This window comes from Colossoma macropomum, unplaced genomic scaffold (genome assembly GCF_904425465.1).
Source record: "Colossoma macropomum unplaced genomic scaffold, Colossoma_macropomum, whole genome shotgun sequence".
NCBI classification, from domain to species: Eukaryota; Metazoa; Chordata; class Actinopteri; order Characiformes; family Serrasalmidae; genus Colossoma; species Colossoma macropomum.
In genome coordinates, this window is record NW_023494789.1 from 36,392,890 (window position 1) to 36,418,862 (window position 25,973).

General features: G+C 39.8%; 1 protein-coding gene across 3 annotated transcripts in view; it reads right to left on the reverse strand.

Moving 5' to 3' along the window:
- LOC118808471 (R3H domain-containing protein 2) overlaps positions 1–25,973 on the reverse strand; it is a 90,989-nt gene that overhangs the window by 27,391 nt on the left and 37,625 nt on the right. Inside the window, exons 4-19 of one of the 3 annotated variants that reach the window (XM_036571168.1) lie at positions 23,890–24,094; positions 22,744–22,785; positions 20,947–21,036; positions 20,699–20,822; positions 19,562–19,640; positions 18,628–18,687; positions 16,316–16,456; positions 15,727–15,835; positions 15,527–15,622; positions 14,997–15,028; positions 12,763–12,816; positions 7,172–7,404; positions 6,145–6,368; positions 5,721–5,822; positions 3,396–3,674; positions 1,474–1,603 (exon numbers count right to left, since the gene is read on the reverse strand). In XM_036571168.1, coding sequence (XP_036427061.1) covers positions 1,474–1,603; positions 3,396–3,674; positions 5,721–5,822; positions 6,145–6,368; positions 7,172–7,404; positions 12,763–12,816; positions 14,997–15,028; positions 15,527–15,622; positions 15,727–15,835; positions 16,316–16,456; positions 18,628–18,687; positions 19,562–19,640; positions 20,699–20,822; positions 20,947–21,036; positions 22,744–22,785; positions 23,890–24,054 — 1,960 coding nt within the window. In that variant the 5' untranslated portion in view covers positions 24,055–24,094. Of the gene's footprint in view, positions 1–1,473; positions 1,604–3,395; positions 3,675–5,720; positions 5,823–6,144; positions 6,369–7,171; positions 7,405–12,762; positions 12,817–14,996; positions 15,047–15,526; positions 15,623–15,726; positions 15,836–16,315; positions 16,457–18,627; positions 18,688–19,561; positions 19,641–20,698; positions 20,823–20,946; positions 21,037–22,743; positions 22,786–23,889; positions 24,095–25,973 lie in introns of all 3 variants that reach the window. The other 2 variants (XM_036571169.1, XM_036571170.1) reach the window with 2 other exon arrangements.

A 25,973-nucleotide genomic window follows, 5' to 3' on the forward strand; every position in this document is an offset into this window, starting at 1 on the left:
AAGCCAATCAAAGGCAATCAAACCTCCATGTGTTGTGACAACACAACAACAACTAACTAGCAGTCTAGCACACTACAATCAGCGGTCAAGCCTCAAGCCAGAAAAGGTGGATAATAGGGACACATCGGTACCGATGCTGGTATTGAGTATTGGGCCCATACTGTGCTCATTTGCTCATACTTAAAAAACTTTAACGATACCAACATTCCGATACCAGCTAATACTATGTGATGTAAGCTGAGTGTTCACTTCCGTGCTACTAAATAAACGACTCAAGCTGGCACTGAAGGAGGCTCTGCTCACACAGAGAAGCTTTACTGACACGGCGGTCAAACACAAAGGTCACTTTAAACATTTCGGCTTGGCATATTCCTGTCAGGCCTACACTGTGTGATTTTAGCCCAATTTAAACACACAATCACAGCTGCTTCCCTAATACGGGCGGAGACATGCAGGCCAGCCAAACGGACGCGAAGTCGACATTTGCTACCAAAGTTCATCTGTGCAACTTTACTCTGTTTGACTAGAATAGCAAGGTATAATTGCTAATACAGTGATATCTTTTGGTAAAATAAGCTGTAGACAGACCGTATTGTCCTACCCATGTACACCCACACCTGGCTTACAGTTTCAGTGCGCAGTGTTAGCAGCGCTGCTCTCAGTGTTTCTGTTCCATTAGCTGGCTGCTGGGTGGGAAAATAGGCTACTTAATTGACCATTTAAACAGGAATGCAGTATTAACTACCATTCATTAAAAGTTCACTTATATAGCCAATAATGGGGCTCCTCTTCTTGCTACTTCTGTGTTGTGTAGTTCAATTAACTGTTCGGGCACCGTTTTAGATAAAAGGTTAATTGTTTTCTTGTTAAAATCCAAATACTTTGAACTTTAGAATAACAAATGCCCATTCCTAGTAATAAAATTCTGCTACTCTGCATTTAAGGTGGCTACGCTATGTGTTCTTTTTTTCTTTAATTTCCCACTAACGCCGATTTAACATGCTCAACTATCTGAAAAAGAGCGGACAAGGAGCTGCTGAAGCCCCTCAGCTCACACTAAACTTTCTGTCGGCTCACAGCAACATATAGCATAATATTTCCAGCAAGGACACACACCCACATGAAACACAACAGCCTCAGCTTACCTAACGACACCATGAGAAGACGGCTCCCGAGACTTCTTCTTTTGGATGAATGGCAGTTGGCAGGCTAACTTAGGGTGCATTACCACGACCTACTGAGGGCTAGCTAAACTCCTTGCGCATACGTATTTCAACAAAGTTGTCAGTCAGTCAGTGAGTGAAACTGCCTCTTCCTATGAGTTATTAACCCTGTATGCAGTTGTCCTTCCACAGATTTCATAAATGTGCTTATCTAACGTATATTATGCATTCTGAAGACTTAAATACCAGATGATTAGTGAGTAGAGAGAAAAGAAGTGTCCAACAGAGTAGTGTAATGGGAAGAACTGACCGGAGGGCTGCGTTGGTGGAGGGAGGGGCTGAGAGCGCTGAGCAGGGTACGACACCTGGTGGGATATGGACCTGTACTGCTGCCCTGAACTCGGATACTGCCCACCAGCTGAGTAATACTGCACCTGGATCTGTGAGAGAGAGAGAGTGAGAGAGAGAGAGAGAGAGAGAGAGAGAGAGAGAGAGAGAGAGAGAGAGAGATTAGGACTTGTTGGAACTTGCCTATATTGCACGTTAATATCTCTGATACCACCCACGCTCTTCACACACTGTTGTTCTCTTTCACAGAGTGCAACACACACACAGAAAATTCTTACTTTAGACATCTCACTAAAGGTTATGATTATGGCATTTTGGTGTGGTTTTAACAGGATACTCCCTCAGTGCCAAGGACATTAGAGCAGCTCTAATACTTAGGATACTACAGAGAGTTCACCATGACTCATACTGCATGCCACCACTGCAGCTTTAGGAAGCACAGCCTGTTTCCAGTGCAGAGAGAGGAACATACATACATACTACATGCGCTTGTTTCTGCACACAGCACTTTGCAGAAATCCTCCTGTTTCAAGGATTTTTTAACAACACTTTTTTGGATCAGTCACACCTCTGAGGTGACACCACCTCTACAATTGGAGTGTGATTTTGCTCACATGCACACACAGCATCAACGCTTTCTCACATGAATCACACAGTTGATTGTTCTCACATGCACTTCATTATCTAGCCAAACATTTCTAAGACTCTATGTTCCCAGTTTCTCTCCTTCACTGTTAACAAAGCGTGAGACATTCTGGGTGACACTTTGCTGAGCCAAAAAGTCAGAAAAACAATGAATTTCCTTCCATGGAAACTAACATTGCTTGCAAATGCCGTTTTTAGCAAAGGAGTGTAAGAAGCTACAATCCCTCCATTTACCTATACTCCGTAGAGTATGATTTCCTTCATATGTACAATCTAGAAATCATCCTCTATGAAGGACAGATAGAGTACGATTTCCTTTATAAGTACAACCAAGGAAACCTTGGGTTCCAGCTCTAAAAGTGAGTTTAAAGTTTACAACATCTATTTGTTATGCAAATTATTGCTGCAAGATATTAAAAGTAATACCTTATTTACACGGGCATAGATTTGTCATGTATTTTGTTATTCCATTTTTATGTGTTTGGTCATGATTCATTTTTACATGATCAATTTTCCAATCTCTCTTTAGCTCTTAGAATTAAACAGGCTGTTTTGTTAATGTGTACTTAATACTAGTAAATGAGCTCTGTTCTGATTGGCTGCATATGTAAATATGTTGGTTTATGTAAGCTCACAGAACCAGTAGGAAAAAAGGGTTGTTTTTTGCAGCTTGGTTTCGATATACGGACTGTGTGGACTGGGGAATGAATAGTACATTTTGATACTTTACATACTACACCAAACTGTTATTTCCTGAACATGAGTATCATTCAGTTTTCCAATATATGGGCCCTTTAAAATCACTCAAAGTTAAGTTAAAAAGCCAATTAACACTATTTCCCCCTTTCGCAATAAATGTAGTCATCAATCAAAATTACATTTATTATCCAAGGTTCTTTAGTTTTGCCCTGGAGATGCTAGGCTAATGCAACTAGTCTACATAAGCGAGTCTATTTAAGGCATGCATAATGCTAACTGGTGTACTATAAGCTTTCATTACTTTTTAGCTACGTTAGAGTCATAACTTCAGTGCAAAACTAAAGAAGCATACTTCTTAGGTACATCTTGGCTGATAAACTACACTTGGGAAGAGAGAAAACTGTGTAAATTTAAATTTAATGAACAATCCACTGTGATAAGACTAAAGATTTAATGAGTTGGTCTGAAACAAATAGGTGAACCAAACAATATATGTTAAAGTAGAGAGGCGGTTGCTACGTATTGAGCTGTGAGTCATACCTGCTGAGGTGGTGGAGGGGGCTGCATGTATCCCTGTGCAGGAGGCGCTGTTTGCAGCACAGGCTGGGTAGGGGGCGGAGGAGGTGGAGGGGGGTGTGGGTGAGGCGTGGGTGGCTGGTAACCAGAGGGTGGAGGGGGCATAATGTAGCTTGGCTGTGGTGGGGGATGCTGGGACAGGACGGCAGGAGGAGGCTGGTAGAGGCTGGTCGGCTCTGGAGCCTCACTGGAGCCCTGACGACTCAAAGACATCTGCCCAAAGCCTGAAGTCAACTCATCAGCCTGAGACAGACAGAAAGGTACGAAAGGGGATTGTAAATGCTCTAGTGTAAGTTGTTACTCTTTTCAAGGGATGTTCAGATTATCACATTATCAAGTTACATGGATAAACAGACACACAGAGGGAGCATCATCATTTTTAATATTACAGGTGCTACTGACGTGAATTCAAAATCAACAAAAGCCAGAAAGTTACATTTCCATCCTGTTTATGATAATCTACAGTAACAGTCAACGGTGTGGACAGACCTGCATGTTTAAGTGTTTTTTCATAATTTTCTTTTTTCCACATTTTAGAATAACAGTGAAGATATTAAAACTATGAAATATCATACACTATATGGACAAAAGTATATGGACACCCCTCCTAATTATTGGGTTTGGGTGATTCAGCCAAACCCATTGCTAACAGGTGGATCAAATTAAGCACATAGCCTTGCAGTCTTGACAGACAAACATTGGCAGTAGAACGGGTTATAATGGTGAGCTCAGTGACTTTAAACATAGCACTGTCATAAATTTGCCACCTCTGCCACAAGTCAGTTTGTGAAATTTCTGACCTGCCAGATCTGCCCCTGTCAACTGTAAGTGTTACTATTGTGAAATGGAAGCACTAGGAGCAACAGCAGCTTTGCCACGAAGCCGTAGACCTCACAGAGTGGGGCAGCAGAGCGCTGAAGCGCACAGTGTCTATCCTCTGTTGAATCACTCACTAAAGAGTTCCAAATTGCCTCTGGATGCAACATCGGCAAAAGAACTACGCATCAGGAGCTTCACAAAATGGGCTTCCATGGCCGAGCAGCTACACACAAGCCTAAGATCAAAATGCACAATGCCAAGCATCGAGGGAAAGGGTATATAAAGCACGCTGCCACTGGACTCTAAAGTAGTGGAAACGTATTTTGTGGAGTGATGAAACACGCTTCTCTATCTGGCAGTCTGAAGGATAAGTCTGGGTTTGGCAAATGCCAGAAGATTGTTAACCGGCCTGCATTGTACCAAATGTACAGTTTGGTGGAGAAGGGATAATGTTATGGGGTTGTTTTTCAGGGACCCCTTAGTTCCAGTAAAGGGAAATCTTAATGCTTCAGCAGACCGAGACATTTTGGACAATTGCACACTTCCAACTTTGTGAGAACAGTTTACGGAAAACCCTTTTCTGTTCGAGCATGACTAAGCCCCAGTGCACAAAGCAAGGTCCATAAAGGCATGGCTGGGTGAGTTTGGTGTGGAAGAACTTGACTGGCCAGCACAGAGCCCTGACCTCAACCCCATCAAACACCTTTGGAATAAACAGGAATGGAGATTGAGAGCCAGGGCCTCTCGTCCAACATCAGTGTCTGACCTCACAAATGCTCTTCTGGATGAATGGGCAAATATTCCCACAGACTTCAAAATCTTGTAGAAAGCTTCCCAGAAGAGTGGAAGTTGTTATAGCTGCAATGGAGGGACCAACTCCATATTCATGGAAAAGCTCCTGTAGGTGTAATGTGTAGATGTCCCAATACTTTTGTCCATATAGTGTATACATATTATACATATAGTTGCATAGTCCTGGTTAAACTGCATGTTTTGTCTAAGTGAAAAAATCTTCTACAGGGAAATATGGTATTTTCTTACAGCTTCTATTTATTTGCTGAGTTTAACATATTGGAAAAAAAAGAAAATATAAAATATACAATGTGCCATTACTTTTACACAGACCACATTTTAGGTTTTCTGCCCAGTTTGTTAAATTCAGCAAACTGTATTTGTGCATTAAAATTGCAGAAGTGTGTTCACACAACTTTTCATATGACTGCATTAGCCTAATAATTATTAATAAGAACAAGAGGGAAATACAGAGAGAGAGAGATAGAAAGAGAGAGATAGAGAGAGAGAGAGAGATAGGAGAGAGAGCGAGAAAGCAAGAGAGAGACGAAGATTGGAAGACTGCAGGCAAATTGTTGCACTGTTAGAGAACCTGTCATACAACTAAGATTATACGATCTAGGGAAGAAGATGAGACAGAGAGGAGACGTGATGGATAGCAGGAAAGGATAGTAGTACCATGTTATACTGCTGAGAAGGAGAAACAGGCAGGATGACCTGAGGGCAGGAGGGACTGGAGTATGAGACAGGCTGTGGAGAGGGCTGCAGAGACGCCACCGGCTAGAGAGGGGTGAGATAAGGGGGGGGGAGCAAGAGAGAGAAGAAGGAGAAGAAGGGATAAAAGAATGGATGTTAGCAGAGGGAACACCAAAAAAGAGACACAGAAGGAAAGTTATAATATGTAGCTGAGAAAGTCGAGAGCAGAATGAAACAATTTATTTGTTGCCATACTGAAAATAGGCTATAGCCCTGTTACTCTATACTGCCAGAAATATAGTTGGAGATGTGATCCACAGCTAGTTAAGTTGATAAAATAAAATACTAGATGTCTCCTTGACTGTGATTAAAACCTAGTTGTTTCAAAAAATGAAAGCCCACTCACCTGTGGTAGCATGTGGTTGTGGTTATGGCTGCTGATGGGGTGCTGTGGGTGGGTATGAGTGTGACTGTGTGTAGGGGTGGGCAGAAGGGCGGTTTGGGGAGGTGGTGGGGGCGCCTGGTTTTGGGGCGGAGGGGCACTGGAGGGGCAATTAGAAGGACAGGGCAAGAGACTGCGCCCCTGCTGGGGGGGCTGGGGGCACGCCTCTGTGGTGACAAGAGGAAGACCTGCAGATCAAGAAATAGGAGATCTGGAACAAAACAGAAACCTGTACAAAACAGCTACAGTTTGCTTGTTAGCCCAATTCATGCTGAATTTGTTTTACCTGGGAGATACTGTTATTTAAGTGATTAAAATCACAGATCCTGCCAGTAAATACAAACCTACAATGTCCAAACTATGTGCTCCAATGTCAGTAAAGATTATGGCGACTTTTATCTTCAGTTAAACAGAAATAATCCCACGTTATGCTAATCCTGTGCAAATTGCCCTGTCTGTAAATGTTCCATCGCATCCAGTGTAAAACATGTTCTCATCTGTTTTTCTTAAGTATAGAGACACTCAAACAAGCATTTACTTGTATTCTCTGTGGCCCAAAGTAAGCAGAGACACACTGTCCTCTCCAAGTAAACTCACAGTATTAGGACAGAAAAAAATTAGACTTCTAGTGACAATGCTGTCTGTTTGCTGTAATGCTAGTGACAACATTAATTTACTTGAAAACAGCTAAACAGATGGTTGGGGAAAATGATTTTTTTTTATTAAATGTTGAACATATTTGCTACTTGTAAGCAGTAAAATGTTTTGGGTATGAAATGTATTGCATTTTGTCGTGAAGGCAATGCATAAACTGAGTAGCCAGACTCATATTTGGAATTTACACTGAGATCTCTTATGCAATTCGGTGAAAAATATTACAGACGTCCAATGATAAAACTACACTATCCCACCTCTCCGTATAAAAATAATCCCGCCCAAACCGTACTTGTGACTGTAAACTACTATCAAAATTGCATGTGTTCATGTGTACCTGTGCGCGAACCCCTGGCACTGCCCTGCGACCCCTTGCTGCCCAAACTGTCACCACGTGTGAGGATGGAGATGCCGCTGAAGCTGCTGGCCTTGGTGACGGGCGGCCGCAGTGTGCGGTTTGAACTGTCAGAGTCTGTGCTGCTCCACGGCCGTGGCTCCAGGCTCTTCATGTCACTGTCCGTGCTGCTCTGCCGACTGCTGGACGCCCTGCTCGAACTCTCCTTATTCCCCCTGCAGGACAGCAGGACATACGATGGGACAAGAGGGAAGAGGGGAAAAGAAAAGAGAGGGAGAGGACAGAAAGAGGGGAACGGACCTTATTTGTAAAATATCAACAAGAAATTTAAAACCTATTCTTCATCTCTAGAAAAATGCACTCAGATCACAAATTCCATTATCAACTTTGGAAAAAAAACAGAAGAAACACAAACATACAAACAATTCACATCTTCAGACAGACTTACACACACCACTGCAAAAATAAATAAACAAACAAACAAATAAATATATTACAAAAAAATTAAATGAGTAACAATAAAAATAAATAAACAAAACACCCACTGGGGGGATATAACAAAAGTCATATCAAAGAAAACTCTGAAAACAAGACAAGGCCCCGATCACACAAAACACTTGGAAAATGCCCTGAGTTACAACAAGCCACAGACAACACGAAATAAACAACCAATCACACTCAAACAGAAAACATACAAACAGGGACACTAGAATTGTCTATTAACACGTCAGCTCATGCCCTCTGAACATTAAAAACAGAAACAGCACAATGCAAACAACCAGACACACTCTCAAACACAAAACCACTGCCATGTTGTTTAACTATTAGCATACACACTCATTTTCTGTGTGCTACGCTGTCCCTCTGGACAGGACCAGCTGCCAAGAAAACCAATCACGTCACATTTTTATTATCTCATTTTCGTAATCCAATATTTCACTTAGTGATGTTTCACATCCAACACTTCTGACTATGACACTGCAAACGAATTCCAAAGTTGGCATAGTATGTGAAACGTTAATAAAAACAGAATGCAGTGAATAGTAAACTTTCTGAAAAGGGTGCAAAACATGTTATGTTTTACTTTATGAACCTTTTTCTGTAAATATACGCTCATTTTAAATTTGATGTCTGCAACATGTTCCAAAAAAACTGAGACAGAAGCATGTTTACCACTGATCAGTTTTGAATTTTTTTCCACTCTTCTGTTATTCAAGTCTTCAGCTGTGCAATAACACAGGGCCTTTTTGTGATATTTTGAGTTTAAAAACACGTTTTCAATTCCAGACAGTTCTGGACTGCAGGCAGGCCAGTCTAGCACCCGCACTGTCTGATTATGCAGCCTTGCTGTTTTAACACGTGCAGAATGTGGCCTGTTGTTGTCTTGCTGAAATAAGCATGGACGGCCCTAAAAAAGCTGGTACTAAAAGGCAGCATGTGTTGCTCAAAATGTGTTTAGGAGTAACAGCGCTTTCACAGATGTGGAAGTTACCCACCAGTAGTCCCCCCCATACCATGACTTCACAATTTAGATGGTCTTTGTTTTTTTCTTTGGCCCACAGAACACAATGTTTTGTGGATGCAGGGCTGGATGGTGTTTATGGACAATAGTCTTAGAATTCCTGAGCCCTAGTGGTGATATCCATCATAGGAACATGACAGTTTTTAATGCAGTGATATTTAAGGGATATTCACAGTAGTGGTTTTCAGCCTTGTCCTTTACGCACAGAGATTCTTCCAGATTCCCTGAATCTTTTGATAATGATATGCCACATAGATGATGAAATGCCTGAAACTTCTGCAACATTATTTTTAAACTTCGCTTTTTTTTTTTATGCAAGTGGCGAGCATCAATTGATCCTTGCTCATAAAGGAGTAGGGTTTTCCTGGATGCTCCTTTTACATTCAAGCATGACTGCATCACCTGTTTGTGAAAAGCAAAACATCGTAAGGTTCCTAGTCACTGCAGGCATCAATTTCAGAATGAATGTGTATCTACTAAACAATTAATTTAATCAGGTAAAACATTATACATCTTCGTTCAAAAACAGGTCAAAGTAGATTCATAAATCACTGCTTTCTGTTTTTATTTGCATTTTACATACTGTCCCAACTTTGTTGGAAATGGGTTTGTATTATCTACAAAAAAAGATCAATATTACCATGCTTAGACACAGGTTTCAGCGTCAAAGCCACCAATATCCAGGTAATTGAACTGCATTATTCAGTAGCACTTGACTGAAGGTTAGCATTTATAAGGCTAAACACCTACATAAGCCTTTCAGCACAACTGACATACATACATACATACATACACACACACACACACATAGATACTGTGCAAAAGTCAGAGACTTTTGATTAATTTCCAGTCAAAACAGACATTAAGTAAAAGTTATTGATTTTTAGCATCACGGGAAAAAAAGAAACACAGTATTGTGCAAATTTGAGAATACCTGAGAATATTTTGTTTATATTTATAAAAGCTACTAATTGGGCAGCGAAGGTCCATTAGAAAAACAGTAATATTAGAATAAACACAACTAACATTATTACAGTATGTATTACAGTTTACATACATCAATGTGTTTGGTTTAGATAATGTGCTTAGGTGACTGAGACTTTTGCATGGTACTGTAGATGTAACAGAAAAGTATATGGATGTCTTCAATAAGTATAATACCTAATCTATGAGCATTTAGTTTGTCCACACCTTACTTTTGTGCACCCAACTACCACTTTCCTTAGTTGGAATCTTAAATCTTAAAATCAACCGGTTCTAGCTGTGTCCTCTTAACAAAAAGCTGTTCATAAGCAAGTCGCTGACATTGTTTCCCTTCAAAGAAACACTAACCTTCAAAAACAACTAACCAAAAACACCTTAGCTGCCATGCCCAATTTCTCATGTGAGGCTAAAAGAGCTAAAGGAAATATTTTTTAGAAGACTGGAGTTTACAAAAACAAAAAAAACAAAATTATAATTATAGTATACTGTGCCATTAATGGCTGTTTTGACTGGCAACTAAATAAATGTAAAGGTGGTCTCTGACTTTCGTTCAGTCCTGTAAGTCTATATCACCACATATAAAAGCGTAATCCAACAACATAATAAAGGCTTATTCCAAGGTTTATGCCAGTCATTAACCATTCATTAAAAGCTTATACAGGTGTCATGCAGTCTTTCAAATGGTACCCTTCAGTAAAGTGTTGACCATTTTTCAATGATCATTTTTCCATCAAGCTTTCTAGCTTCTAGATGGTTTCATTTCCCAGGCTGTATGAACACCACAGGCCAATAACAGTGGTTTACATAAAAATTTCATTGAATAAAGGCAGTTATTAAAACCTGTATTCAGTTCTTACATGGAGAACACATTCTAAATCCTCTAAAAAGCAACCTGCAAACACATAAGAATCCCACTTACCTGAAAATACCTGACTAAACCTTGCTTTTCTTTATTCTAGTGCTCAGACTGGCCATAACAACAGTCAACACTCTACACTGACAGCTCAATGAATGCCATGTGGAAATAAGTAATAACAGTAATCAGCCCAGAAGTACTGGGACTGACTCGCTGTCGAGATGCCTAGTGTTGTCATCAGGATTCTTAGCAAAGAGAGTGAAGTACTGATGACAGGTGACTGATGACTTCCCAATGCCACTATATGGTAAGTAATGGCAGTGGAAATCATTTTGAAAGGCCAGAACACAATGACCTAACAAAAGCACACAAATCAAAATGTACCCATGTGTGACTGTTGGAAGACGCTGAAATGTTCTCCCTCATTCACCATGGTTCATTTAGTTGATCAGTTCCTGAACAACTGGCAACATTAGAAATGTTTTTGGCAATTGTTAGGTCTAGGTTTATGATAATTGCTTAAAAAAACACTGCATTTGTAACTTTACAGAAATGAATGTTATATTTCTCCATAACGTTAATGTTGGTAGATGTAGTCCCTGTCTCTACATTTTAGAAATGTTTATTTATTGGCTTTAGTATTGGCAGATATGCACAGAATTGGCCCAGAATTCCCATATCAGTACATCCTTTGTTGGATCCAATTGATAGTTAATGTATTATTAGGAATAATAATATATGAGAGAACAAATCCTACTATCACCGTACTGTAACTACTGTCATGATTTTGGGCAGAAGTAAACATCAAATCAATGTGTAATGAGTTAATATTGCCACCACAGATCACATTCATATCCAGTTCTACTGTGAAACTGTACATGCTCCTAGCAGAGCTCACAAAGCCTAGAATCAGCACTAATTTACTGATGATGTAAGCTGTTAATAGTGTGCATTGAAAAATGGCTGTGGCACAAAAGAGGATACATGTTTTAAAAGGTGATCAGACTGTTGTGCTGGAAGTGTTCGTTGTCTAAATCATTTATGCGTGAGTGCATGTTTTTTTTTGTTTTTTTTTAAAGGTTGTGTAGTGGAGTGAATATTTGTGTACGTAATTAATGGATGAGCTATTTTAAGCCTGCTGCCTGCACAGACCAATTCTGAGACGCACTTACTGCAGACAGTGAGAGAGAGAGAGAGAGAGAGAGAGAGAGAGAGAGAGCGCAAGCTCGAGAGAGAGAGCGCAAGCTCGAGAGAGAGAGCGCAAGCTCGAGAGAGAGAGCACAAGCTTGAGAGAGAGAGAAAGCGCAAGCTCGAGAGAGAGAGAGAGAGCGCAATACAGAAAGTGAGAGCAAGAAAGAGAAAAACAGAGAGAGTGAGTGTGAGGGAGAGAGCAAGCAAGTGAGCAAGAGAGAGCAGGCGCAAGGGAGAGACAGAACCAAATCAAAAAAAGAGAGTGAGAGAGAGAGTCCAGGCAAGAGTAAGAGCGAGGGAGAGAGAGCGTGAGCGAGTGAAAGAGAGAGGCAGAATGAGAGGGAGAGAGAGACTATGAGCGAGCAAGAATAAGAGTGAGTGGGGAGAGAGAACAAGAGTGAGGGAGAGAGGGGAGAGAGAGAGGAGAGAGAGAGGGGAGAGAGAGAGAGAGAGAGAGAGAGAGAGAGAGAGAGAGAGAGAGAGAGAGAATAAGAGTAAGGCAGAGAGAGTGCAAGAGTGAGAGAGCAAGAGAATTTTTGCCCTTGTCTGCCATGCTCTCTCTCTCTCTAAGTAATAAACTGAAATGGTAACTACAGGCAGGTCAATAATCTAACATTTTATTACATTTTACAAACAAATAAAGAACAGAATTCTATGAGAATGACAGGAAGACACCCCACAGACTGCAATAACTCCAAACATGCGTCAGGTAGCAGAAGACTGTTGCATCACCGTACAGCAAATGACAATTCCAGAACATTCCCCACTGCAACCATAGCAACCAGGCTTAGCCTGGTCTCACATACACACACGCACACACACCCACCGAAGTGCAGGTGCATATCAGAGTGCAAGAACAGTTATGACTTAAAAAGTCCCCCCCCTCAAAGAGATTTGGTTCAAATCCACATAGCAGCCATGCACGGGCCCTCTAGCAATCCCCACAGTGCACCGAGCCGACGCCAAGCAACACACGGTCACCACGGAGACGCGCATCGTAATACACAGCACACTCAGTACCTAAAGATCTGCCTCCTCTTATGGGAAGAAGAGGAGTAGCCTTCAGTGGACAGTCTGTGGGGTCACATTGGGAAGAAAAAAAAGGCTGAAAGTTACTGTACATGTAGAGTGGAGGGAGTGTGTTTGTGCAAATCTGGAGGGGGAAGAAAACAGAAATGGAGCCCATAGGCCAACACCAAAGCCTGCTTCCCCACACCATGACCGAGCAAAGCTAGGCTCAGAGATGAGACTGGATTTGTTCGATCTGGTCATGAAATGCAGGCTTTGAGCAAGGAAAAAAAAAAAAAATACAAACTAAGCAAAAATTTCCTCTCCCAAGCTCAGTGTTTATCTCTCTCAGCACTCCTCCACCTTCACCTTCTCCTCATCCTATCTCAGCAAAAGTGCTTAACCTTTAGAATCTACCTTCCCTACAGTGCATTTACGATTGAAATGTACAGCCGGTGTATACAGTACATACTTGGCACTTGGCTTAAAAGGGGAGTTCCACAGTAAGTAATATTCGGTGGCCGAGCAGTAAACAAAGTCATTTAGAGTGGTTAGACTCAAAATTTTACAGTGGTGGTCATAGGAACCGGGGATCACAATGTAGCACAAATATAACCATTTTATTTACTATCTGAAACCACCAGTGAACCTACAAATGTCTTCTGAATTTTTATATGTAATGTTGATGATGTTAATACAGCAGAAAATCTGAAAAAGTATGTTTTCTTTGGGGATTATTTTGCCTCAACACCCTACATGTACCTCTCCACCATAAACAGATTCAAGAACATATATGTTGAAGGCCAAACACTTCTCAGACCTACTGTATAACAATGTCTTATGCGTCGTTTGTCTCATATCATTTCATGTAACAACTTTGTGAGGGAGCTTTAAAAGACAAATTCTTCAGACATCCGTGAACAATTCTGGCTCAGTAAGTTTCTCTAGGACACACATCAAACGATTCTGATTGACTTTGTTTACAGCTTAATGGTTTAGTCATAAAGAAATCTGTAAAACATCAGGGGAATTCCCCTTTAACAGAGTGATCAAATAAATCAATGCATTTAAAGCCCCAGGGAACCTACAATCGAGTCTTTTTTTCAGTTACATTAATCTGTGGTTTGTGGGTAAACAACATACATATGAAAAGTAGATCCTATGAATAACTTCCCTATGTCCAGCAAATGAGCGATGCATTCAATTCTCCCCTTTTGGGCAGTCCAACTATTATGTAAGTTTCACTTTCACAAATCACAAGGCTGATGTAGCTTGGCCCACTTCTTACAGCTTTATAAAAACTGTGTGTTCCCCACTGCCTCGCTCTCTTTGGGTCAGAGAAACGTAACGAGCTAAAGATAATGACCAAGCGAAAGCTAGCCAAGCTAGCAAGCTACCTTGCTTGCATTCATTTAGTCGTTCCTTTGTTCAACCGTCTGTTCAGGGATGAACAACCAGCAAAAATGCCTTCTCTGATGCATCAACACATAAAAGGTAGATGATCTTTAGTGAGCCTGACACAGCGGTGCCTACAACACCACCTGCATATGTAGTGCCAAATTTACTCATTTCTCCCTGCTTGCGCTGTTGAGTTTAGCTCAGCACAAGCGGGGTAACAGGCTGGAGGCTGGACTGAGGGATGTAAATCAAGCATGCTGATTAGAATATTAGTACCACGCCAAGAAAAAGTTCTTAGATAGGTATTATCAGCATTGTTTATTTCCTATTTTTTCATTCAAACTATGCTGAATGAGTAATTTAACACTCAATTTTACCAGATGCAAACATTTTTGATACTTCACACTGTGTTCCCTGGGACTTCAACCAAAATCATCTAGCATAAAATCATTTTCGTATTTGGTAGGTGCTGAGTCTGATATAAACATTTGACAGTTTTAGTGCCAAAGGGGGGAAAAAAAAAAATCAGTTAGATTATGGATTGTGCACTACACTTGACATTGACAGATTTACCCACATACATCTTGTAGGATCACAAGGTGGGCACACATTATGCCAGTGACACACCAGCAATTTACTGTCAGTGGGCAATGCTGGTGAGAGGTGCAGTCAATGTGAGAAGCAAAGCAGACTGTTAGAAATAAATCCATCAAGAAAACCCTACTGTCAGTACTATGTCTAGAGGTACAGTTGTTTACATTGCTGGTATATTATTAGCTTCAGAAATGTGCCAAATAAAAACACACTGACTCAAACCAGCACTGCTCACCAGTGTAAGTGTATCTTACCTGTTGTCGTTGATGTATCCGTTTTGAGAAGACTGTGAAGAAAAAAACACCTGCACATTACGAATAGCTCCACAGCTGAGCTGAATCCCCAAACACTTGTTTACAAATATATGTTTACAATCAGGCAGCTCTTTCACTAATTTAGTGATTTGCAGAGTAAAAATCAAACTGTCTGAACTACACTTTAATCAATGCTATGATAAACTAAATTGTATTTACAATATTAAGATAAAAATACATAAAATCGAGATTGATAGAAGCTTCCTCTTTTAGGGTCTCTAAGAATCTCAAAGGAAAACTTAACATAGCAGACTAATGATCTGGTAGCAGGTGGTTTCTGAGCTTCTTCAAAGCACTTAACAAGAAGGGTGATACAGTGTACATTGAAATCATAAAAAATCATGTTCTAGGAGTTCACTGGCAATACAGATCTTTTATCATTCACTGCTGCAGGTTATCATGCACTCTTCAGTGAAATGGAGTTTGGTGGCAACGCTTTGATTTCCCATGCTCCAGTGGCAGGCACTTACTTCCCGAGCAAAGATTCTATCTCGGACCCGCTGATACTCCTCCTCCCTCTCCTCGATGGACTTACTGCGACGACCATCCTGGAGCGGAACCCGGATCTGAGAGACATACGGGTAGGACCACAGAAAGGACTTTAAATTAGATGATGATAGAAGATGAGACAAAAAACAAACAAAACAAAAAAATATGACTAAATGCTCACCTGATTATCATCTTTGTCCATGCTTGCATCGTCCCTCTTCAGGATAAATTTCTTTTGGAAATCCATGTTCCTCTCGTCCTTAATGTGCTCAGAAAACCTCTGCTCAGGGCTGAGAAAGAGAAAAGGTGAGGGAGAGAGAGTCAGTGTGATTCATGCAGTATTAGGGCTGAGTGTAGCACCTGCGTTTTTACCTTATAAAGCACTTACGTATGCTATTTGGTTCAGAGTTATTCAGTTTAATATTTAACATAATAAAAAGAACCCATACATGTAAAAGCCCATAATTACAACACATTATGTTCTAATTATACAACACTGATACAGAGAAATATTCAACATTGCTAATAAGGCAAGGCAAGTTTGTTTATATAGCACCTTTCATACACTGCTGTCATCCAAGTGCTTTACAAATACGAAAATACAAAGCCATTTAAAAAGTAAAGAATAGCAAAAGTAAAAATAAGAAGTGGGGATTATAGCCATGGAATCATCTTATTTTAGAACCCAATAAATTGTACAACGCTGAGAAGCTGCATTAGTGGTTAGTGACCAATGAGAATCTATGGCATGTGTTGTGGATTCTCCTTACATGCGCGTGTTGCTTGTCTTGTTGATGATGACTGCTTTGCCAGTTTGGTCCACGTTGTGGTCCATGCCAAAATAAGCTGCCACTCGATGCAGCAACATGCGATGATAAGAGGTCATCTGGGGGAACTTTTTATACTGATTACTGAAAAAAGATGCAAATAAATAAGCAAAAAATGCTCATGCTACTACCATTAATAGTAATTATATTAACAGTAAATCTGACAAATATTTCAATTTATTGAATCATTACAAGTAAACATGGCTGGCTGATGGGCTACTGGGCATTCTGGTGGTTATATGTGCCACCATTCAAAAATGTCAATTTACCTTAATGTTGGACTATGTACAGTGTATATACTGTGCCAATGTCAGACCCTTTCACCTATTTAATTTCCACTCAGAAAGTAGTTCATATTCATTTTTCAGTATCAGAAGCCTCAAAGACCAATTTTCCAGTATTTAATGTGTTCACCCTTTTTCTTTATTATAACTTGTATTCTTTTACAGAGACTTTCTTTCAGTTGTTTAGATCAGTCTTATAAATTTAGTTGCATTTTCTGCTTTTCAAGATCTGAGTAATCCAAATGACAAATTCAGCATCATCAGTCCATAAAACTTTACTCCACATCTCAGATGTCCAGTTTCCCAGGTTTAGTGCTAATGACCTTTTTTGTCTATTTCCTTTTCTCAGTAACAGCTTTTTGACAGCTACACATCCTTCCAGACTCAGTGTTGTCTTCTCACAGAAGAAGGATGGACAGAAACACCTGTGGATTTTGTTCAGATCTGAAGCAGGAGTGGAGCTTGATTTCCTACTTTCTCAAAGATGAAAGCTTTAAGTACTGTTTATGGTGAGTTTCATTTTCTTTCGTTCTATTTTAATTGCTTTTTCTTTTGGTATCTCCTGTTTATTTCACATGATTTCCTCTAACGTCCCCATTCCTTATGCAAGTGGAGTATCTTATATCTAATCTCAGAAATATCGTCTTTAGCCCTTTTAAAAGTACAAAAGAAAGAATTGTTTAAGTTAGTTATTAGTGTGAACATTATTGCCTGTTTGTAGGGGAACATAATGACTGACACCTTTGGAAACAAGTTTCTGTTGGGAGGACAGCTGTAAATTGTAAGTTTTAAGACTGGAAGGATGGAAGAACTAATGTGACAAAGGTCCACAAAAGTAAAGAGTGATTAAATAGATTTCATATTACATCAAGTTATGAAGATTTCCATGTAATGTTCTATTAAATATATGCTAAACATATTTCTGACACTGTACTTGACTGGAAATTCAATAAACGAAAGAATGGTCTCCGACTTTCCACAGAGCTGTAAATTTAATGCAGTATGCCTCAAAAAAGGTCTACCTTAACTGCAACAATTACAGACGCAAAGCTTCAAGTAGCCAACAGGGGGCAATAAATATCACATTCAAGTAGCCACAACATACAGGTAGCCAGACAGACACAACCTCAAACTTAACATAGAGCTCTCAGTCACACCATGTCACCTCATTTTCTAAGCACTATCATCTAGAACTGCTTTTTTTACCCTCTGAGTTGTTGCTGTTATGCAGCTCACTGACACACATTCATTTGAAATTACAGCTCTCATCAATTCTACTGAACCACAATGTTTGTTTAAAAACAATTCTATGTAAAGACAAAGCTACAGCTAAAAGTAACTGTCACAAAAGTCATTACTTGCTTTCTCCACGTCTCAATACCTGTTAAGGGTAAGAATGGTTTTTTTCCATGCAGAGAGAGCCATTAAAATAAACTCTGGGTGAAGACAGTGGTGCTAAAAGACGGAACCATTTTTTCACATTTACTTTCATCCTTTTCAGACAGCTACAACTTTGGGGCTTCTGAAATTACTACATTGAAAATACTACTGGTAAATTATTCTAGATGCTATGTATAGTTAACTAGGGCACACACAGACCTTCTAAGTGTGCATTTTAGAGGACAGGGAGAGAAGTTGCCACTGACTGTCAGTACTATGGCTTCAGTCCTGTCAGATGATATACAGTAGAGTCCTCTTTGTTCCCTCTTCAGTGAACAGAACTGTTTAGAACATTTATATAGATGTCAAGTAAAATCAATGCAGCCTACATACACATTCTTGCACATTGATCATGAGAACATATTTTGTTCTAAACAATAGTGAGACTTGTCTTGTTCTTGTTTGTTCAGAATAACTGCAACCACCCAGAAGTGACAGCTCTATGGCTGATGGAGACTGTAAGCTTTCCAGGTTCTGGGAAAAAACCTGAAGTCCAGGTAAACAAGATGGCACACAGACAAACTCACTCACTTGTCATCATTAATGAACTCCAGTATATCTTGTTCCAGCTTCAGCAGCATCATTCTATCCCTGTCACATTGGTAAAAATATAAAAAGACAGTAAACGTATGAGAGAAAGATATGAGATTTCCAGTGAAAGAGAAGCATTAAAAGCTGTCAAAGTTTAAACACTTCTGAGCCAATACATGAACACAACAACTGTTTAAAGCAACTACTGTTTATACTATTTATCTACATAAAACATTCACGAATTAGATAAAGCTGCAAATAAGTACGTCTTGTGAGTGAGGCTACAGGATTTAAACCTTTAATAACCATCAATATTTTCCAAAATAGACACTGAAGAAAAATAGATTGCAGGAAAAATATTAAGACTCGACCAATATTGGTCAGCCAATAACATCGGCCAATATTTTGGTCCTATAAATTTGTTGAAGTTATCTATATTATTGTCCATCAACCAGCAGATACACACTGATATTTTTGTTTTCTGCAGAACATATTTTACAGCTACAGCTGCATGCCAGTGTTTGGTCAAATTACATGTTTTGTTGATTTTTTTAAGTAAAAATTAGTTAACACATCCTCTACACATTTTAGATGTTATGTTTTATTTTCTCCAATATATTAAACCAAGCAAATATATAGAGATTGTGCATTAAAAGCCCCATATTTGTGTTTGCTCCCTGTAACGGATGTGCTATTTTCACTTAGAAAATCAACAAATTTGACCAGAGGTGTTGCATACCACTGTACAATTATAATGTCTGATTTTTTAGCTACTTAAATTTGGCACTGGTGGTCTTGGTAGACCCTACAATATCCAAAGTTATCAATAAAGAAATACATGTAGGGGGCTGAAGTTGCAGTAATATGTCATAGGCCATCAAACCATGGCCTGGGCCATCATGTGTCACTGTTGTGTACGCTGTGTCATTTGTACCTGGGGTTGTTCTTCAGTGTGTTCACCAAGAACTCGTGCACATCGATCCCTGTGGAGTCTGTGTACTCCTGACTGGAGTCTGCAGAAGGAATGAAAAGAGGACAGTAAGTCTCCCCAAACCCATCTATCCCTAGTTCTGGACCCTTAGGTGGATTCAATACAGTTCCACTGTGGAATTCGACAGAGTAACTCAGTCATGCACAAAACACACAAAATAAAGAAGACATTAAATCCTGCCTTTTCACACTTTTACAGTCATTTCATTCATGCCTTCCCCAAGCAGGAGAAACTGAATCCACTGGATCCACTCGATTTGCAGGGGATTCAACTGAAGCAAAGTGGCCCAAATCTTGCAAATGGGAGTAAACAGGGAAGAGTGGGCCCAGTTTTACTGCATAAATGGCTTCACCTCAGGCTAAGACAAGTATCTGCTGAAATGGAAGTGCCTGAAGCAAAAACCAGCTAGAACACAATCTGGCCATTTGGAAACTCTTCTCCAAGCCGAGGGACACACAAGTATGCTTTTACAGCATCAGAGCTTTTTGTGAGCTTGTAACTCGGTTTTCTTTCTCTTTTTTATTTTCTCCTCACACTCCCCCCACACACACACCCCACTGGAAAAAGCAAGCTGCTTTGTTATCTCTTCAACTGCTTCCTTTTTCCAATTTCTTTAATTAAACCTGAGAACATCTAAAATTCTACTCTAGTCTGTTGTAGCCTTGTCTTTCTCAAGTGTTTTACACAGTGAAAAATACACAAAAACTTATAAATTCAATCATTACATACAAAGTAGCCAGCTATATCTATCAATCTGGATTTAACCTATTATTAATTCATTAAGAAAACTAAGAGAGTGTCTGGAAGTCATTAGCTGCTAATGGCACAGTTCTGGCTCTGCATAAGTCTGGCCTGTTTCAAGAACAAGTACACACACACACATGGAAAGTCAGTCTGAGGAGTGGTAAAATGACCTTGTCTCAAATGAACATTAAAGTGGCCACAACTGTAGCTCTATTACCAATTGTACAGAGCAAGTAGATATTTGTAGAAGTCTGCATTATCTTAAAGTTGTTGAGGTCACATTTGAGGTTGCTGCAAGAGGGTCGTCTTCAGCGCACACTGAAAAGCATGTCTTACCACGTGAGAGCATCTTGCGTGGAGTCTTGTCCTTCTTCTCCCTCTCTTCGCTCTCATACTCATCTTTCGAGGACTTCTCCTCCTCTTTGTCTGACGGGCAGCTGATGTGGAGCTGAATAATGTCCTGAAGAGTGTCAAATTATACGCAGGTTAAGATAACTTCAATACACCACTGTGTAAGGTTCAGTAAGGAGAAATGCTATTCCACTGAACCATTTCAGATGGAACAGGGGGGCATGCTGTAGTACCTGGGTCTCTGGAGGTCCATCAGTAGAAAATGGGCCTGAAGACTCTTCACATACTGCTAGACTCCTCACCAGCTTTAGCTTGGCATTGGACTGGAAGAGAGAAAAAGAAGACATTAGCAAAATTGTGCCCAAATTTGATGTCAGTTAAAGATTTAAAACTAAAAACAGTTTTGATATTATGATATTAAATTATGTGTCATATGTTAATCCAGTCTTTGTAGGGCCATGTTGCTCATTCTTAACTAAGGGCATGTGTGTGTGTTTGCACAAGAGTAAGAGAGAGAGAGCACATGAGACAGAAAGAGCAAGAGAAAGAGAAAAAAAGAGGATTTGTGTACGTCTTATGTTCACAGGTAGCTTAGTGAGTCTGAGTTGAGTCTCGATTCTCTGGGGTGTGAGTGCGAGTCGAGTCTTGAGCCTTTGGTGAAGAATTTTAATTTAGTCTTATTATTAGCTGCAGGGATTACATTGTGCAAAAGTAACTTCCTACTAAAACCAGTCAGGTTCAACATGGCTTTAACTAACACGCCTCTGATAGCATAAACTCTTCAATCTGAATGTGGCGTTTAAAGGAAAGATGCAGAACAACTTGGAATAACTGCTTAGTTTGTAGTTTGTAAAGTAACTTTAGTAACTGAGAGCTAATACAGTTGTATTAAGTTTTAAAGAAATGTGACCTGTGAGTTACTAAAACTTTTGCTAGATGAGCTGACAACTTCAGCTACATTAGCCACTGCACTAGCTAGCATACTTGCTACACAAACTACATTAAAGCCAAGTGTTGTTTTGCTTCTTTCTTTTAAACACCACAGCAATTTGTTCTCTCAGTTGACTGAAGATTTTACTATAATGAAAAGCTTGTTATGAAGCTGTATCAAACCTGATGCGGTTGTAAGCTGATGAAGAGCTGTTCTGCAGTAATAACTGCACATGACCAGAGCAGAACTTACAGGCAAACTCATACACATAAGGTAAAAAATGAAAATTGTATTTCTTTTTTTATTACGGTTTATTATTATAATAAACTTACTTATTCGGTGACACTTAAATTTAAGGGGTCTTTTTTAGATGAAACAAACACTCAACAGACTCTCAGTAACATGTCATAAACATATGATTAGTGTTAGGTTTTGGGCTGAGGTTAAGGTTAGGGTTAGGATTAGGGACAGGGTTAGGGTTAGGTTTTCGGGTTGAGTTTAAGTTTAGGGTTAGGATTAGGGCCAGGGTTAGGGTTAGGTTTTGGGTAAGGTTAGGTTTTGTATAATCGAAGTAACATATAAACAATACATCTACTTGATGTTAGTAATGAATCAACAGAACATCTTCAAGATATTTACTTCAATGTATTCAGATGCTTCACTACTGCTACTTCACTCACATGTTGTTGATGTGTTACTGATCATCTCTTGAGTTTATTAAAAATGTACAAAACACCACTCCAAATAAAGTGCTACTGCTTATTATTAATTTCTCTTGCTAAAATTTCACAAGTCTTCAGTCTCAAGTCTGAGTCAAGGTGCAAGTCAGGCAACATGCAACTTGACTCAAGTTCCCACTTCCGGTGTGGGTGTCAGGAAAAGATGCAAGCTAGATAGCAATAAGGGAGAGGGAAAGATCCAGGAACACACATGTAATTCCAACGCCTGAACCTACATCATGTCACAGAGTCAGCGTATCATTTCTCATCAAAGTGTGAGTGTGCTCTTTCCTCTCCGATTTGGCATTTGGCCAGGAGGATTAGGCGAACATCATTCAGGTTGTACATGACACTGCAGTGCAGCGTGTGTCAGTGTTTACCTTGGCTCTTTTCCTGGTATGGCCATGGTTCTGACAGCGTTTCTGAGACAGATTAGGAAAAAGAAAAAAAGAAATAAATATATACACAACCATTTAGATCAAAGCTTATAAAACAGTTGGTTTTGATCACTATCAAATACAGCATTATGTGACAGCCATATAGAAATATATCTGAATGGTGCAGTAGGTTACTGTAGCCTCAGTCTAGCTTGTTTCATCTGATCTACAGGCACACATTTTTGTGCTTATGTGTAAGTAATATAAGAGAGGCAAGAGGGTCTTCCTCTCTGTTTAATAGGGCTGTGTATTCGCAAGAGCCTGGCAATACAGGGGTTACAATTCAATATGTTGCGATATATATTACGATACTGTAAGTAAGGCAATATACTGCGATTTTTGTATCTAATTTTAAGAAAACTGAAATAGTATTAAAAACACCACCATATGCATAAAATCTGAGAGTGCAATTAGAATAGTGAGATCTAAAATTTGCATTTATCACAGTCCCTGTAACACCCAACATCAGAGCACTACTTTTTGTGCAATCTGAACAAAGGAATTAATATTTACCTATATCAGTTAAAAACCTAAATAAAAGTTTGTTTTTATCTCCTTGTACAACTTAGGCACAGTGGTGTCAGTGATGTCTCCAGGGAATGGTGTAACAAGGCTCCATTGTATTCCCCAATATTATGGAAGCTTTGTTCTGACAAATTCTGTTCTGCCTTGTCAAAATGTCCTTCCATACAGCATATTTACAGATAGCTCCCTACATAAAACCATAGGTAAGACACTTTGATAGCCTAAATCACACAAAGCTTCCTATTCACCAGCAACACTGTCAGCATTACAACACTGCCAGCTAGGTCGGGGGTTTAAACACAACCCAAAATAAACCACTGCGCGCCACAAATCTTCGCATGAAATCTATTAATTAAAAATCGATAGTGTGTTTTGGAGAATCGATACAGTATCACCAAATATAATATCGCAGTACTCAAGTGTATCGATGTTTTCTTACACTCCTACTGTATGACAGCAATTTAGAGGTAGTATGTAATATTAATTTGGTGTCACCATTTATCTTGTGCTATTGGGAGAAACACATTTCTGTGAGTCTCGTGTTTTATTTATTAATTTTTTTACCTGTGTGTCTTGCGAGAGATTTTCGTCAAGCTCTGTGTTGTTGTCAGTGGAGCAATCTTTGCCGGGTGTGTTGGTATTTCCTTTGCAGCGGGTGCCGGCTGGAGCATCAGAGGTCAGTGCACTCTCCCCCTCCCTCACCCCATCAAGGGGCAACACCATAGACATCTTCCCTCAGGAAGGGGGCCAGAGCCCAACGCACACACACCTTGAGCGCACACACACACAGAGGACTAAGAAACAAGTGAGACATGAAACAAAAAAGAGAAAGAGAGAAGTAATTTTCTGGTAATGCTAGCTTTACACTGTTAGTTTGTAATTGAGTAAAAGCTTTTTATAACAGGTGCTTTGCGATACTTCACTAATACTTATCGCCGCTGATGGAACAAAACCATATTGACAAAATCCAAAACTTTTCACGAGGAGGGAAAATGTTCTTTAAAGGTGGGGGATGTCAGTTTTCCCCAAAGTCCCCCAACGTTTGTCAGTTGCTTCAGTTTTACAGTTTTTACAAGGAAAAACAGCAGGATCTAAACATCTAATATTAATATTTAATTGGTCCACTTAAGCCATTTGTGTGGGTTCATGTACGATAAGAATTCTTTTTTACATGACCACTTTCCAACCTCTCTTTATCCCTTACAATTAGACAGGATGTTTTGTTTACTGTGCAGTCAAGACTAACATATAAGGAGTTTTGTTGTTATTGGCTGGTCTGCACTGTGACTGATTCAAAAAGCAGTCTGGGCTAAAACACTCCTTATAATGGTAAATACTAGGGGTGCGGAAAAAAAATCGATTCTTAGATGCATCGCGATGCAGACGTGAACGATTCTGAATCGATTCACAAATGTCAAAAATCGATTTTCTAAATATTTAATTTATAATGTAATGTTGACGGAACGCAAAAGGCGGAACTTGGAAGTGCGGAAGTGCAGTGCCTGGACAGTCTGTGACGGCACATAACAGAGACACTACTGAATGAGCGAGAAATCCGACCGGCTCCCTCTGCATTAAAGCCAGGTTAGGTCAGGAGTCACAACTCAAATGTTCAGAAGAGACATTTTGTCCTTTCAGCAAAAAACAAACCACCTCGGGAGCCGCAACATTTAATGTCCAGTATGTCTCAGTATGTGCTGATGTCCTAGTATAGGCTAAACGATATAAACTAAAACGCAGATTTACTTTGCTCTGCTTTAAGCTTCAGCTTTAGCCGCTTTCCTCCCATCTCCGACAGAAAACATTTCTTCAAAACTAGAGCAGCTTATTGTAAAATGTCTCAGCGTTCGACTGTTTTAGGAGGCTGAAGTCGCTTCTCATTCTCCAGCTTCTTGTTCGAATTTTTCCGTTCCACCTTAAATTCTGACTGAGGCGTCGAATGTAAATGTGGCACCATTTAAGGTGGAACAGGACAATTCAAAAGAGAAACTGACTTCATCTTCGCAACTTTTTAGTGTGTGACAGTCTCTCGTTGCAGATTTAACGTACCCGGAAACTGTGCCGCTTATAAATGCGAATAATGCGTCGTTGCTATGTGACCTGCAGTCTGCGGAGTCGTTGCCTTCTAGTTCACTTGCCACATCACTTCCATTTGACTTATTAATAAAAGATATTGGAAGTAAATTCATTATGGATCATTACAAATACTTTTCTTTAACATTACCAAGTCCTCAGACAGTAAGAATATAGAAATGCTATATAGAAAAATCAGATGCATCGAGATGCATCGATAATCGTTTTATAATCGCATCGCAGCCCTCTGAATCGTAATCAAATCGAATCGTGAGGTGCCTAAAGATTCCCACCCCAAGTAAATACATAAATGTGTTGGTTTTGGTGACACCATAAAATCATCTGCATCTTAGGTTACGTTCACACAGCAGGTAAAAGTGGCTCGAATCTGATTTTCTCATCAAATCTGATTTTTTTTGCTTGGCTGTTCACAGTATTTTTTTAATGTGACCTATATGCGACACTATTCTGAACAGATCACGCTCCTAAACTGACCCGCATGCGCAAAAGAACAATGCTTCACGTTGCTTCACGCGGTGTGCTCACCTGGAGGTAAACAATCATGGCTGCCAACG